General features: G+C 38.1%; 1 protein-coding gene across 4 annotated transcripts in view; it reads left to right on the top strand.

The window, feature by feature from the left end:
• The window catches only part of CLIC4 (chloride intracellular channel 4), a 33,193-nt gene extending 20,431 nt beyond the window's left edge, over nucleotides 1-12,762 (top strand). For all 4 annotated transcript variants that reach the window (XM_075047458.1, XM_075047462.1, XM_075047459.1 and 1 more), the window contains exons 3-6: nucleotides 4,678-4,803; nucleotides 6,185-6,291; nucleotides 7,526-7,707; nucleotides 8,523-12,762. In XM_075047458.1, coding sequence (XP_074903559.1) covers nucleotides 4,678-4,803; nucleotides 6,185-6,291; nucleotides 7,526-7,707; nucleotides 8,523-8,687 — 580 coding nt within the window. In that variant the 3' untranslated portion in view covers nucleotides 8,688-12,762. The remainder of the gene's footprint in view (nucleotides 1-4,677; nucleotides 4,804-6,184; nucleotides 6,292-7,525; nucleotides 7,708-8,522) is intronic.
• The last annotated feature ends 3,848 nt before the right edge of the window (nucleotides 12,763-16,610 follow it).

Genomic DNA, 16,610 nt, shown 5'->3' on the forward strand with positions numbered 1-16,610 from the left:
TGTGTAGTAAGGCTGAGGCAGACCCCTCCAACAGAGGGGGAGGAGGCAGCTTTTGTCAACTGTGTGCATTTGTAGCAGCTCAGAGATCTTTTCTGGCCAATGTGGGATTTTACTGCAAATATAATTGTTGCTGCCAGCACACATAAACCAAATATATTGTATCTTCCATTAGGCACTGTGTGTGGTTTGTGGGAACCTTAGGAGTAGAACTTGTGCTTGCGTTCTATTTGTAGTTTTGGACTTCCTTTACTTTTAATGGTGGCGTTATTTAACCTATTGCAGTTATGGGGGAGGGAATGAAAAGAAGGTTGAAAGAGATTTTTATACTTGGAAACATTTTTACTGCTGAACCAGTCTGAGAGATATCATTAAAATGCCAAAGATGCCTGATGAATTGGCTTTATTTGTGTCCCTTTGGCAACTCTGAGTTAATTGGATGGGGGACTGGGATGTAAGACTAACTTTTTAGAATATAAATTGGTTGCAGGTGTTTAAAATTGTCCTTTCTTAGACAAGGAAAGCTTTCTTTCCTTTTTTTTTTTGTATTGGGGAGAACACATAAGAAGTGCAAAATTAAAAAACTGTACAGAAATAGGTCAAATGAACTTTACTTTTTCGTTATACACTGAATGTTATTTTCTGGTAAAGGAGAAGGACCACTGAAGCTAATTCAGATTTGAATAGATGTTGATACAAACTTAATTCCTTTTAGACTTTATTTAAAGCTTCATAAATACAAATTTAACATTCTGGATTGTCTAATACCTTGTTGTAGAGTAGTGTAGCTTGCAGAATGTCAAATTCAGGTAGCTGCTCAAGTGGAAATGTTATATACCAGGTGGTGTTTTTTTCCCTGTTAGCATTACCAGAATGATAATAGGTGCTAGATGTTGCCTGCCTTAGTGCTTCTAATACTGTCACAAGAAGCTGCTTTTACAAGTACATTATTCAAACCAATTGCCCTCTCTTCTTTTTGTAGCTGTTAAAGACACAAACTTGTTAAGGAGCTGGGTAGTAATTGTTTTAAGCATCTGAATTTATTTTGCTAGCCAAAAAAAGAAAAAGGGTTTACTTGCAAACCATGCTTCTGCCTCACAGAGTAATTTCTGCACAACAGTAAGGCAAGCTCTGTCTGTTTGTGAGTTTTAAAAGGTCATGGTTGGGTACAAAAGTTCACAAGTAAGTAACTTGGGACACAGGAAAAACTGAGTCTGATTTGACTGACTCTGTGACATTTATTTTTCCCTTCCATAATTGCATTGGACATCATACTGTGCTAACAAAAGAACATTTTGCAGTTCTCAGTTCTACTCTTAAGACACAAAAATATGCATATAGGCAAACGAAGTGGGACGTACCGCCCTTTCAAAGAAATAATGCATTTCTTGCTTCTGTTTAGTCAGACAGAGGCTTTATTCTTTCCCTTTTCAGAAGCAGCATTTCCAGTGCTCAGAGATTTGACTTGTTTTCGTGGCTAGAGCAGAGTTGCAGCACACAAATCATTTGTTGGGCTTGTAAAAACATTCAAGGCCAGCTTGCATTCAGTTAAGTTTTGAAATCCTATTTTAAACATCTTGATTGTGTGGTTTTACAGTTATGTTGACAGACAAAGATTAAATAAAGAGGTTAGTAAATATTAAAGACTGCCCAGAGGTGAATGCAACTTCAGCAGTGTAAAATACTGCTTAGGAACTGGAGATAGGGTCTTTTTATTGCTGGCATTTTTTTTTTATGCTACTCTTCAGACACTCATTGCAGTACTTGTATAGTTTATAAATCACCGTAGAGCATATTACATTTGGAGGCAGGCTTTTGTCTGATCTTCAAGAACTTATTTGAATGCTAATTGCTATTCTGGTTTGTGGCAAAGCCGTGAAAGGTTTATACCTTAACTCTGGTGTTGAAGAGCCTGCCCACTTAATTAGCTAGTGATAGCCACTTAAATAAGTATGTGGCCCTACGTCCAAATACCCTGGTAAACTTCGGAGCAGGGTACTAGCTATCATGGAATTGTTTTGAGTGGTTATAGAGGTGTGTTTTGTGGTGGTTTGGGTTTTTTTTAAAGCTGTCCAGTTTTATCTCTGAAGTAAACTTCACTATAATATTATTAATTGCCTTCTTATTTGACTATTAAGGGAAGTTGTATTCTTAGCCTTTTAAGGATATTCCTGTGTACTTGTGGTGCTCTAAAGGCTGTGGCTTCTATGTGGTAAACCAGGGTTTGTTTACAATCTACTGGCAAGAGTAGCAAACTGGAAGTCAAACCCTGTATTATGTTTGGGCTTTGGCTGTGGGATGTTAATCTCTGCTTTCTTTCTCTTGAAAGATAGAGGGTTATATGTGGTTTGACTGGAGTGGCAAGAGGGGTTAATAAAATGCTCTGGGATCCTTGAGATACACTGTAATTCTTTGGAAAACTTTTTTGATTAGTTCATTAGACTAGTCTGTTTCTGAAATAAAATCTTTCTTTTGATAGTATTACTGCAAATCCGGTGGTCTTGTGTGTGTTTGTCTTTAAAATAATGTTCCTTTTGAGGAATTTTATCTAGCCAACATGCAGAATTGGAAGTGAGCCACAATGACTTCCTGTAATTGTTGTGGGTTACAAAGCTGTATTTAAATGAAGTGTTAAGCTACTTAAAGCATTAACCGATGACAGACTCTAAATCCTAAAAGTAAGAGGGTGATGGCAACTATTAGTAAGAAGTAACTTCTTGGAAGCTTAAAAATTGAAAACGGTTAAATTCTTTTAATGAGACTTCTGTCACCTGGTTAAAAGCAGGGTGCTTAATGTTCTCAAGTATGAAAATCAGTTTTCTCATTCAGTTTTACATATACTGCCAAGTGCTCATATCTGTCCTAAGTGCACTTTGGCACTACATACTGTTGGTGTTTGCCCTGCTTAAAAGGTTCAGCAGTGGGCAGGACATGAAATTCTGGCAGGGATTCTTAATTTTGTAAGAAATTGAAAGCAACATTTTTACAGGATAAACTTGTAAACTGTGCTTGGTTTACAGAGTCTGAGTGTTATCCCTGAAAACGCTGCTTTCTCATGCTACCCTGAATGACCATGTTTGGGTGTATTACTAATCTAGTTTCCTTGTCCAGTACAGTCAGGAGGCTTTCTTGAACTGTAGTTCCAGTATCCAGTAAATCCAGTTCCTGGATGCCTGGTGCTGGCTCAGAAATGTGGCCACTTTGTACAAAGCACAAACCCAGTTCAAGGGTTATGGTTCAGTTTGGATTTGCTCAAACAGTAACAAAGGGGCAGCTTTATCTTGGCAAACTTTCTGCTGGATCAGGTATCTTTTGTTGTTCCTCATCCAGCATAATGCTAGCAAAAGGTGCTGGTCATCTTGCAGCATGTGCTCTGGTCAACTTGACAGAAATGTAATTGTATGCTCGTGCCTCATCTGGATCATGTATACTGTCAGATGTTAGTACACAGGGATGGTCTGAGGAACTAGGAATTTCAGTGTCCTCTAAAATGTGGAGAGGTTCTCAGAGAAGAAGTTAGACTGTGTCCTTCCGAGCAGTCATCCTGGACTGTAGTCAATAGTTTCATGAGAGGGAAGTTTTAAGTGGTGCTGCTGAAGAAGTGCCAAGCAGTACTGTAATTTTATTTCTGCTTGCACTGAGACAGTTGCACTAGCATGGGACTAATACCATGATGATTTACTAGGGAAAAATTGGCTGCAGCTTTTTAGATGATGCTTTGGATTTTATAGCTTGTAATGAATCCAGATCTCTGTTGACTTCAGCTTTGCATCTGAATCTGCTGACAAGGCAGATGTGTACATTAAAGAGTAAGCTAGGCATTTTGTGCTGAATTAGTAGGTAGGTGTATATGTGCAGCTGATGTATGGGCTTCTAAATAAATGCCTCCAGTGTTGTTCCTTGTCACTGCAGTATTACGGCACAACTAGAGGAGAGAGAAGCCAGTTGCTTATAAAATAGACTGGCTTAGCTTGATAAGGATTAGTGTGAAAGGAGCTGGAGTGAGCAGCAAGAGGTATCACCAGAACTGACTTAAGATTTAGAAATGTCTGGGTATTTTAGCTTGATGCTGTTTCTCTTGTGTCTAGTCATACTATGTCAGGGATTCTTCTCCTTTTGCCCAAGTGTGCTGCTTTTATTTGTGAAGTTTTTTCACTGGAGGAAGCTTTAAGCATCATTTTTAAACATGGTATTTAAGCATCTGTCAGCTTGTCTAGAACCAGATTCTGTGTGCACATAATAAATGGTTTATACATACTGCTCTGTATCAGACTAGCTTATTTCCAGAGAAGCTCTGTGTAAAGGGGGAGGATTATCACTGACTGAGGATTATGCTATATATAAACTCTGTACTGCAGATCTTGGGAAAGAGAGTGTTTGTGGGGTGTGTGTGTATATATATCCCCCCTGCTAGTCAACATTATATTAACTTGAGAGAAAACATAGCCAGAGGTAGGAGGAAGCAGTTGGTTTTAAGTATTTGAAATTAATTGTTATCAAGTATATATTCAAAATGCTAATCAAACTGTAAACTCACTTTTTAAAAAGAAAACTGGTGATATCTTTTTGAAACTGGAAGGATGTGAAAACCTCAGGCAGTGCTTTTGTGACTGTAGCAATGAAAGCTAGGGTCATGGATGTCCCACGTTTACTTTTGTATTGGTTTGTATTTCACCCTAGAAAACCAGCAGACCTTCAAAATTTGGCTCCAGGCACTCATCCGCCCTTCATAACTTACAATGGTGAAGTGAAAACAGATGTGAATAAAATTGAAGAGTTCCTGGAAGATGTTTTGGCTCCACCCAAGTAAGTGTTAAAATGATAATTTGTCACCTTAGATTAGATGGAGTGTTCTCAGAGGGGTTTTCTGCACTAATTAAGATGTTCTTCAGCATCAGTAAACTGAAGACAAGACACTGAAAACAGCTTGTGGAGTTCTTGCATGTCATACCTTTCCTCCCTCCAGTTCCCTCACCTTCATATTAAAAACTGTTTTCTTTTAAAGATTATTTTAAAATTATCCTTTGTAAAGTCCTGTCATCCTTCCTGCAGTTCTCAGACTAAATGACTTTTCTTGTTGATGACTGGGGCAGGCTATTCTGATAATGTGTCCAAATAATGTAAATGAAGATGAGCCTACTATACAAAACTTAGTCCTGACTCCATAATAAACTATTATGGGAATCTGTTTTAAGGAGATGTGTGGTGTCCTTTTGGAGACTTGTATTTGCAGTCATTCTTTTAGAAGTAAGGTGTTATTTAATTCTTTAAGAATTTGTTGTCATATTCTTGTTCTTACCAGGAGTATCAGTGAGCTATGTATTTAATGTTAATTACTTTTTTATTCCTTCCAGCTTTCTGTGAACAGAGGGACAGTTGATAATTGTACAGAATCAGTAATTACTAAATGCAAATTGAAAATAATTTTAAAAAAATTAATTCCTTCATACTAGGCATAATGATGAGTCCTGGAGATTGATTATTTAGTGTTTGGAAATTATGGTGGAAAATACTGAACACTTTTAAAAATAATTAGATTACACAGTACAAGCTTGAGAAATGTCTTCAAGCTTTCTCTAAACTGCTGGCTTGCTTCTCCCTCAGCTGGCAGGCAATGGCAAAATGCAGACTCTGCCTTTAGCAGACTGAACTGTTTTGTCTTTTTAGTGTGGCAAGACTTTACTTTTTGTTAAAAGATTTTGAGTCCATGATATTCTGGGACAGCTGATACTAATTTAAAAGAAAAAAAAGATCTCCAGTGAACAGAGAATGATGAGAGTATTTAATTTGTTACCTGTTTGATCCCTAGCTATATTCTTGTTTACAGAACTGTGATCTGCCCCCTTGGCAGCACTGCTGTGCTAGAGTAAGGGAGCTTGCTCTTGTGACCCTGGGCTGTTTCACACACTCTGTGCTTGAAACAAATGCCTGATTCAGAAAGCAGAAATGTGCTTTGGTTTTCCTCTGAAAAAAAGTGATTTAAAAGTATTGGGGTTTAAAAATCTTAACTTAAATGGAAGTGTGTGATATTACACTTAAGAATCAAGTCCTCTGGATAAATTGGTAAATGTACATGATGTAGAATCTTTTTTGAATTTTTTTAGAAAGGGCTGTTTTGTGCTAGTTAATATATGGTAAGCATCATTCTGCTAAATGTGCTGTAGATCTACTCCTTTCTACTTTTTAGGTACCTAAAACTTTCACCAAAGCATCCAGAATCAAACACGGCTGGAATGGATATATTTGCCAAATTTTCTGCATTTATCAAGAATTCTAGACCAGAAGCTAATGAAGGTAAGTTACTTGGGGGCTGATGGCTGTGCACATGTTGTTTCATAGCAGCTTCACTGTGAAGTGTCTCACTGAGAAATTTTGCTGCATGTTGATGGACACTTGAGGGAGTCCCATGCATTAAACCTGTGGTTTAAAGTTCATGGTCACAGACAAAGATTTCAACACTTCCAAAGAGAACTTCAGTTAGTGTTCAATCAGAATTTTAGTAGGGTATGCATGGTTTGTAAGAATCCCTGGCATTGAAACTTCTCTACGCAACAACTACTCTAAACTCTTGAACTAAGTAGAAATGATGTTAACGTCCAGAACCAAATTCCTATGCAGAGTTTGTGTTGTGCCCTGGTGGTTGAGTTTCCATGCATTTGTTGCGAGGCCTTTCTGCACACTTGATTGTTTGACCTTGCTAGGATTGAGGGCTCCTATTCAGAGTTCTGAGTTAAGCTTAGTTCATGTCACTTTCTGTAAAGGATTAAGACCTTTCTGTGTGGAGAGAACATAGTAGATGGAAGGTAAGAGATTAATAAGAGAGAAAGAATGCACAATTAGACCTTTAAATAGTTTAGTACAAATCTTTTGTCCTCGATGTACTTGGAAGGAAAACTTAAGTCAGGGTATCAGAATGCCTTTCTGCTGCATTTCAAATGGAGAGATGCAAAATATTTGTAAACAGCCAAGAAATACTTTTAGATTTTGTGGGGTGTGCTGCCCTCTGCTGTATTCCATAAACCTCCTCTGTAGTCTGTGTGTTTAGTCGTGGCTGTTAGCTGAGCATGTGACATTAAACAGATTATGTTTAAATGAATATAAACCCTAGCATAGCTCAGTTCTAATTAGTTTAAGCCAGTTAGGAATAGTCTTAAGAAACTTGACATAAGCCACTTCTTAAACCAAAAATAAACACTTGTGGGCAATCTTAGAGTATTTTAAATTAGTGCAAACTCATGCATAAACCAGCTTTTAAATGACCTGCATCTGTGTGATACTTAAAGGGATTCTAGTTCAGTTTCAGTGGTACTAGCGACCACGAAGGCAGCTCCAGCAGTAGTGTTGCCACAAAAATTGTACAAGGGTTAAAAATCTTTCAGTGTATGGTCTGCTCTGGGTAGTACAGTGATGTGGATTTTGGTTTTCAGATCTGCCACTAATACCAATATTCTAAATTATAATTTGCTTTGAAATTTGTGTGCTGTGGTTTGGCTTTCTTTTTTGTTCTTAAAACTTGTTTCCTTTGTAGCCTTAGAACGTGGCCTCTTGAAAACCCTCCAGAAGCTGGACGAGTATCTGAACTCTCCTCTTCCTGATGAGATAGATGAAAATAGCATGGAGGATATTACAATTTCTACCCGCAAGTTTTTGGATGGCAATGAGATGACACTAGCAGACTGCAACCTGCTACCCAAACTACACATTGTCAAGGTAAATGCCTTGTATGTTGTTATGTGATAACGAAGGACAAGATGCTTATGGTTTATGACATTCTGGAGTCCAACTAATTTCAACTGTTTGTAAGCTCCCATGTAAGTTTAACTACAGTATTAACAGTACATGAAATTGCGTACGGTTTGGGTAATTCACAAGGGCTTTAGGAATAGAGCAGTTGAATTCAGTGAAGGTGTGAACCAGTAGACAAGTTGGGCGGCAGATGATAGAATGGCACAAGCCAAAACCCGTTTTACGGTACTGACCAATGTGGTCACAGGAAGTTGCAACACTTAAAAGAATGAGGTAGAAGGAGGAAGGTGAACATCATGGGACCAGTTAATGTTTGAAGTGGATGTCTTCTCACGTCTGTGGAGAATATGGCTTGCTCTGTTAGCAAGAAAGTAAATGACTCAATGTAAAATAACAGGGATGTATTAAAAAAAAAAAAGTCTGAAGTTTAGAAAGAGGTAGCCTAGGATAACTACAGGAAGGAAGATGTGCCTGTGTAATTGTGGTTTGATTTCTTTTCACTGTCTCCGATGATATTTGTCAGTTTTGTACTGCAGATGGAGCCACAGATTAAGTTTCTGCCTGGGTGCAGAAGTATTTACTTTGAGGACAGCAATACAAACTAAGTGAGGCAGTATGCTGCCAGGTCCAGGCATATCCCAGAGGGGCAGGTTCTGCTGACTTTAGAAGTGACTTTGAGTGTATGTGGTGGAAGAATAGCTTAACGAGAGTGTGACAAGGCATGGAAAAGTGGTTTAAGTTGAAGGATGTAAATTCATAATGTAATTCTTTTGTTCTAGGTGGTGGCCAAAAAATACCGCAACTTTGAGATTCCCAAGGAAATGACAGGGATTTGGAGATACCTGACGAATGCTTATAGCAGGGATGAATTCACCAATACCTGTCCTGGAGACAAAGAAATTGAAATAGCTTACAGTGATGTAGCCAAGAGACTCACTAAGTAAACAGCACTTGCAAAAGAGATGACTTCTCGCATATTCCATAACAATGCTTCTAACAGACTGCTCTTTTCATATAAGATAGCAATTTTTTTTGCATGAACTTGCAGTTATTCAAAGTTATGGTGGATAGACCAGGTACAGTAATTACCTAAGGTTTGCAGACTTAATTATAGGCTTGTTTTTCCTTACCTCTTTTCACAGCAAGTTTGAATATCATTAATGCAGTTATGTTAATATTGCACTGGGGTAACTCTAGATTCTTCACTATGAAGGGTTATCTTGCCCCTACTAGCTTTCTTTGCAAACATTTGGTCCCTGTCTACAAATTGGTTTAGGATACTGTCTTGCTACAAGGTACAAGGAATATTTATGTATTTTGGAATTTATTGCTTTTCCAGAAGATCTATACACAATTGTCATATCTGTGACACATTGAACTGTACCTGCTTGTCTATCCTATTTACATACGGAAGGGAACTTATTATCCAAAAGAGCCATTTGCAGAATATTTGGCAATGTTTTTTAAAAAAATTTCTCTTGGATTTGAAATCATAGTAATGGTTGAGAATGGACTCAAATGTGAAACTTGGATTTGAATGACCCCAGATATCAAGGAAGTTTGAATCTAGGCTTGAGTGCTATAGCAGGAAGCTCACAGTTCAGAGTTAGTATTTAGTTGTGTCTTCAAGAGCTCGATGAGATTTAAAAAAACCAAATTTTTTTTAAATTGGCAACCTATGTTTGTCCTGAATTCTGATTTGCAGCAAACGAATAATTGTCAGGATGCCCTTTACCGTCATGAAACCAGAAGAATTGGATGCTTGCCATCTGTTCACCTTAAAAATTGCAAGTGGCTTTCTTTTTGGTAGTTAAGAGCCTTTATTTTGTATAGGTCTTTCTGGTGATATTTCCTTACAAAAATCTGTGCTGTCATAAACAAAGTACATGTAAACATTAGTGTCCTAGTTGATAAATAGCTACTGTATATGGTGAATAGCAGTGCAATGATTAGTGATGCAAGACTGAACACTGATAGCCATTAAAGTGGGAGTCTTTCTGGGAACTTTTTTAAGCTATTTCTTTCCTGAAGAAAGCTAAAGTGACCTTTAAAGAAAACATTTGCCTTACATTATAGTATGCATTTTTTCCTGAAAGGAAATTTATTAATTACTCTTGTAAAGAAATGGTGTGTGAAATCCAGTCCTTTACATTGAATTTATCCTAATTGTTTATCTGTGCACCTGGACTGCAATTTTGCATAATCATAATCATTGCACTACTATACATAATCTTTTTACAGCAACACTGAGGAATAGCACTACAATTTTTTTAAAAGCAATTTTCAAATATTTCTAAACCAGGGAATGGTTTTCTTGTTTAAAATTACTGATTTTGATGCATGAAATAAACTGCTAGGTTATTTTTAAAAGACCATCATAAACAACTCCAAAGAATGCTAGACTTATATGCCTATTTTTTTGTAAAGATACTTTTATATTTAACTGATTTTAGAAGCTGGAAAGTGCTATTCCTGGTAGGTTGTTCTTGGAATATTTAACATTCTGCAATAACATGGAAATGCTCGCATAAACACTTTTATACACTAGTTTTTTTGGTAAGCACTGGCTTTGTGAAAACCAGCCTGACTTTTCTAAGCATCCTGCTTTTGCTACTTTATATACCCATGAAGTTAGTTTGACATAGAAGAGGTAGAGTACAGGATCCATATTTGTATAGTATACGTGGCTTGTGGTGCCTTGTCTTGCCTGCCTAGAGCTAGAATTCCAATATAAAGGCAGTTAGCAAGCCTGTTACATGTTTTTCAAAGACAACCATAGATACACTTAGACCCTATTATGATTTATTACGGGGGTATTTAGGCACAGAAAGAAAACTCTGCAGAATGAGTGACCTGGTTAGGAAAAACTTACTGTAGCCTTTTAATAATTACTGTATTCTAATGTCACGTTCTCATCCTGAATAAAGTTTCTCAGCCATAATAATCCTCTGTAGGGGTTCAGTCTTTGCTACAACGTGACCTCTAGAAAAAGGAATGACTTTTTTTTTAGATAACATTTTTAATGACACATAGGGTAGAAGAAGACCCCAACCCTCATTGGTTCGGTGCTCTTTTCCATCATATAATTAACCTTGAAAAACAAAAATGTAGGAAGCAATGTGATTGTGGGCAGATCTTTAAGTTTTTAACTCTACTTTAAAACCTAGATCAGGATGGCCCTTGGAAGTTGTCTGACGTTGTAGTAATCGGGCCTCCCTCCTTTTAAAAGCAAATTAGCCATTTTGTGCACACTTTAGTACACCAGGCAGTTATGTGCATATGAGCATGAAAACAATTTCATGCAGTTTTCTAGTGTGTGCACGGCCTGCATATCAATGCATACAAATATTTAACTTGTTAAAATACCAGGCTTCTTGTCTTTTATAGATAATATATTCTCTCTACTTTTTAGGCAATCTTCAGACAATTGTAATTCATTATATTCGGCATTAAGTATTTTAATGATTGTGTCTGAAAGCTTGTAAACAAAGTTAAAGCTCTTGCTGTAACTAATGTATTTCTTATCTCAGTACAATGGAGTATTGAGCGTCGGAGCCTTTCCCTTATAGGTGTAATTCAAATGAGGACCAGGTTAGCAGTTTCTAAGGTGGTTACCGTATGATAGCTGTTAACTGTCCTGTGTGAAAGGAGTTGGTATCTTTCAGGCTTCCTATTGCACAGTTTTGTTGTGTTGTGGCAGAAGCTGGCCAGCCTCTCACTGGCTTCAGCAGAGGCCAGGAATCTAATGGAGAATGAGCAGCTCTCACCTCTGTAGGTGATCCCTTCAGAACAGCAGAATATAGCTAGGGTGGTGTGTAAAAGGCTTAGCGTCTGGTGTGGGTAGAGCACTTTCATCTGGCCCCAATCACCAGTGCTACATTAATTAAAAAAGCCCTTTCATAACTATGTAAATTCTTGACTTCTGTCAACTTGTTTACAATCTGATCTTTAAATGCATTTTTAATTTCATCAAACAGCAATTAATCTACCCCCTGTTTAAATTTAAAATGATGCTTCTAGCCCCTTCTACAATTTAAAAACAGCAGTTACCCTTTCAAGTAGGCATTCCAGTTTGCAAGTTGGTTGCATGTATTAGCATGCTGAATAACTTACTTTATTCTCAAGCTGAAATATGCTTAAATTCCCATTAAAACAGGTGACTTGTGTATTTCCTGAACATAAAGGGAAAATCCATCATCTTCACCCTGTTTTTGTGTGGGAGAACAGATTACAGTGTATGCATGATTTTTTTTTAACAAGCTTTCCTTCTTGAAGAGATTCCGTATGTGTAAGAGCTGCCTGTTGAACAAGAGGCATGTGAACTTCTGAAACAATTTCATGCATTCCAAAGCTTTCCTGTCCATCTACTGTTCACTGCTGGTGTATGTAAATGTCCCACACGGACAGTCACAGCCATGTAGCTTGTATGTTTGCATTTTCCCATAAAATTGGTGGTTTTTCCGCAATGGGCATGTCTAAACTGATTGAGAGTTGCATGCAGTTCCATGATAAGAAGAGAGATGTAATCAAGTTTTTATGCTAAAGTAGCAAATTAGCATTTCGTATCAAAGGAACACAGACATGAATAAATTGAAGATGCTTGAGCCAAACCCACTGATGCCTATCTCAATGTAGAACAAAAAGTGGCTAAGTACAGTCAACTTTTTTTTACTCTTTGCCACTCAGACTACTATCTGAACACATCCAATTAATATTTTCAGAAGAAGGCTTCATCCCAAGTGAAAAATATTTAATCTGCCTCAGAACCTGTGCCACCAATATTACATTTTGTTTCTGGAGGGGGTGGGACGGATGGGACAATAGTGGAGCAGAATAGGATTTTGAGACTCCCAAGACAGGACATCAAGAATTGGAGCATTGTTTGCAGAAATACTTGAAGAGTTGATACAATTTATTGTAGTTTGCTTATGTCTTTCACTCTCTGGAACATCTTTTACAGATATACCAGTATACTGCTGGCAGCTATTGTTAAAAATAAAATTATATTTTCACTACCAAGCAGATCTTTCTCTTATTTCTGAAGACTACAGTTCTCACGTGTAAGCTTTGACTTGAATGTGGTGTGCTAAACTACAGAACAAAACTTTGTAGTAATTAATTTCTCAATTTTTGGCCTTCTGTCTTTTTCCAGTGGTAGTGTGATTTAAGGCAGAATACATGTTGTTTCTAACGTTATAACTAGCTGTTGTGCCCCTTAACAAAGTTAAGAACTTTCTTAAAATTAAGAATGAGTTGAGAAATAATGATTTCCCCTACAGAAATGATGAAAAGTGGTGGGTTTGGTTTTTTTTTCCCCAGATTTTAAGTGGAAACATAAACCCATAAATTTTGGTAGCATGTTTTTCTGTGGAATATTAAGTTTTCAGAGTTAAACTGAAAATTTATTAAAAAGACATAAAAAAATTCTCAAGTTTGGTTCAGCTTGTTTCCACTCAGATAATCCACTAAACAGCCATTTCAAAAATTGAGACTGAATTGATCCCATCTGTGGAATTCATGGATTTCAGACTCAGTGCTCTGATTCTGAGTTTCAGCTGTGTTTCCTCACTGTCTTTTGCTTTCAAATATGTCTCACCTAGCCATGGTAAACACCATACACCCTTGCTTTTAATATGAATATGTTAACTAGGTACTAGGTCTTCAGAGCAAAGACCACCAGCTGCTAGTGGAAGTTTTCTTCAAAACTTCCTAAGCATTATCATGTCAATCTCTTGTCTGTCTTATGAGTGTTTGAGGTGTCTCTGGGGTCTGATTTTTGTTTTTGAAAGGAAATTTGTGGAATCCAGAAGACATTCGTGGAGCCTGTAATCTGGAATGCCATCATCTGAGTTTGAGCATGTGCAGGAAAGTAACAGACGTGCTTGTAATAGTAGCAAATCCAGCAATTAAACCCTTGGTAGGTTTACATACCTGTATCACTGTATTATTTTACTGACTGCAAGGTTTGTGATCGGCGGTGGGTTTTGCAGTAAGATTTGTGATCACCTTGTTTGAGTTTGGTCACATGCTTCCATGAAATGCAACAGGGTGGACCAGAAGGAAATGTAATACTCTTTTCATGTGAAGAGCACACTGAAAGGGAATAGTGTTGAGCTGTGAAGATGACGCTCGTCCGGCATGGCAAAGGCAATAGTCTTAGGATATGTGATAAACATTTTGTATAATTATGATTTGCTGCAAGAGCTGCTTTTGACTAGCTAATAACTTTTATGTTTTTTGCTAGATGTTGTTTTTAACACACCTCAGGTGACTGCCCTGTCTGATGTGAAATGTTCCTCCTGGATGTCCTAGCAAGAAACAGCTGGATTTTGGCTTCAGTGAAAGCTGTGGAGCCCACTCCCAAACAGTTCTGTGTAGCTGCTGACTGGGAGCAATGGAAAGAATTTAAGAACTTGAGGGGAGCTAGGTGAGGCTGAATGTTTCATACTTGTTTCTGACCACTGTGTTCTCCCTGTTCTCAGGGACAATTCTGATGCAAATAATTTTGGACTTGGCTTGAATCCAGGTTTCATAGCTCTGGCTTACGTCTCCAGAAATGGTGCCATGTTCCCAAGGAAAACTGGTCTAGAGATTCGTAATGAACTCCAGTGGTTTAGAATCTGGACCGCCTAAACTGTGATAAGTAGTAATTGTGAAAGCAGTTGATATCTGTTCACCTCAGTTGTAAGGCCTGAGAGCAGTGCAGTCTGAGAATTGCAGTGACTATAGTTGTCAGCCTTCTCCTGTGTCCTGTCCGCCCCTGCAACATCAACATGCTTTAGCTAGAGCCCAGTTATATTGAAGTGATCATTTTCTTTCTCTTTGTACTCTCCCCTATTCTAAGTGAGCCTAACAATGTACTGGAAGTTGCTGTCGTTCTCTGGTACCAAGCCAGGGGGAGATCTGGTGATCTTGGGGACTGTTTTGCCTTGAGATGTGTTGTTAATGGCACTAGCTTTGAAATATTGGCAGCTTGTTTGGAAATACTATTTTAGATACTCATCAACTTATTTTTGTGATGTTTCACTGAGAAGTTCCTAGAAATAAACTAGCATTTTGTTAGCATAGTATCATATTTTACATAGGGTATTGCACACATTTCAGAAGATTGATCCGATTTGTCTTGGTTCGTTCCTTTAGCAATTAGCATGCTTTATCAGAGCTCCAGTTTTCTTATTGCAAAGAGGCTAAAACATACTATTTGCCAAAAGTATTAATTGTGCTGTGGAAATTCCAGAAACAATTTTCTAATTACTTCCTCAACTCGGTTTTCTTATAAACAGCAGCAAAATACAGTAGCTAAAAGGCTGAGGAGACCTGCAAGTATCTCTGAGTTCTTGCTGGTGTAGGAATAAACCAATTTGTCAGAGAGTAGTCAAGATTTTTATGGAAGGAAAAAGAAACCTGGACAAACCTTTATATTCAGTGGGATGGAAAAGGAACTCATTTGACGTGGTTGCCTGAGGGCTTTTGCACACTCATTACAGTGAAAGCTAAGTATGAGCTGAATGTCTAAACATTTTTGCTGTCTCTGAAAGTCTCCAGGAGAAAGAGTGGATGTAGTGACTCATTAATCAAGAATGTGTGTAACTGTAGTGGTTCCCAAACTGTTCTCAGTGGATCACAGGTGGTCCAGGAGGCCAAGGAGAGCCTTTGATGGGCTTACATGAAGCAGGCGGTAGTGTTAACAGGATGAATGTGAATGGTCATGAGAAGTTGACTGACCTTTTAATCACAAACTTTTAGGAACTGCTGCTTGAGGGCTTTACTTTCTTCATTGAATTCATTCTGCAAAAGCAAGATTCACCTTGAACTGGTGAATAGTTCACACCCAAATGCTTGGTTTTGTGGTGGTCTCCTGAAGTCAGTAGGCATAGTGGTGAGACTTAAAGCAGTTTAATCTCTCATGAAAAAAATGCAGCAACACTGGCAATAACAAAGCTCTTTAGTCTGGGTTAGTACTTTTCCAAGACTGCCAAAAGTGTGTGGTGGCTGGGGAGCTTTGGGTCGTGATCGCAGTGTTCAAAAGTAACCAGAGACTGGGGGAGGTAAATTAGTCGAGTGTCATGAGATAGTTTCTGAAAAGTATTAACTTAGGGCAAAGTACAGAGCCTAGCTTTTAACTGTGTGCGAGAAATGAAAAGTCCGGAAATAAGCAACCCTTCTCCCTGCAGATCCTACTGCACTTGGTCTTGCTAAATTTCTGATGAGCTCTCAAAGCTGATGCTGGATGGTTTCCAGAGCTGGAAAAAGAGAACTCATGATTCTTTGACTCAAGAGAAGAACTGCTGTGTTCTTACCACTGGACAGAGAGATGAAAACGGTTGCTAAACAAAGATCAAACATGTGAACTTTATAAATAAACAAACAAAATTGATGCTAAGGGACGTCTCAACTCCTTTGCCTACGGCAAAGGGCTTGGCAGGACCTAGGAGAATGACTTTGTCAGTTTGCACATGGAATTCTTATTGTAAAGAGTCTGATTGAAGTGATACTGCTCCTCTTAATGAGTTTGAAGGTTATGCTGGTTAAAATGGCCTTCTGGGTCCATGCATTGGTTGAATGCAGTGTAGAGGAGAAAGCATTTACGGTGCTGAGCTCTGGATGTAGAACATGGCAAAAATTTAAACAATGTGAGATTTAAAAAGCTGATTGTGAGAAGCTAGTGTTAATGGTAAAATACTTAAAGGTAGCAGGTTTGATAGTGTGCCGATGAGGGAGCTTAGTCAACTGTGAGAGGTGCCTGCAATGCAGAGCTTGGCAGTGGAGGGGCTTCTCTGGTCTGATGTGCGTTTCAAGCCTCCAGTTCAAGTCCTTCCTGTCGGGAAGATGGGACTGTGGTTTGCAGAAACGGGTTTGCTTGGTAT

Source organism: Buteo buteo, chromosome 16, assembly GCF_964188355.1.
Source record: "Buteo buteo chromosome 16, bButBut1.hap1.1, whole genome shotgun sequence".
Lineage (NCBI taxonomy): Eukaryota > Metazoa > Chordata > Aves > Accipitriformes > Accipitridae > Buteo > Buteo buteo.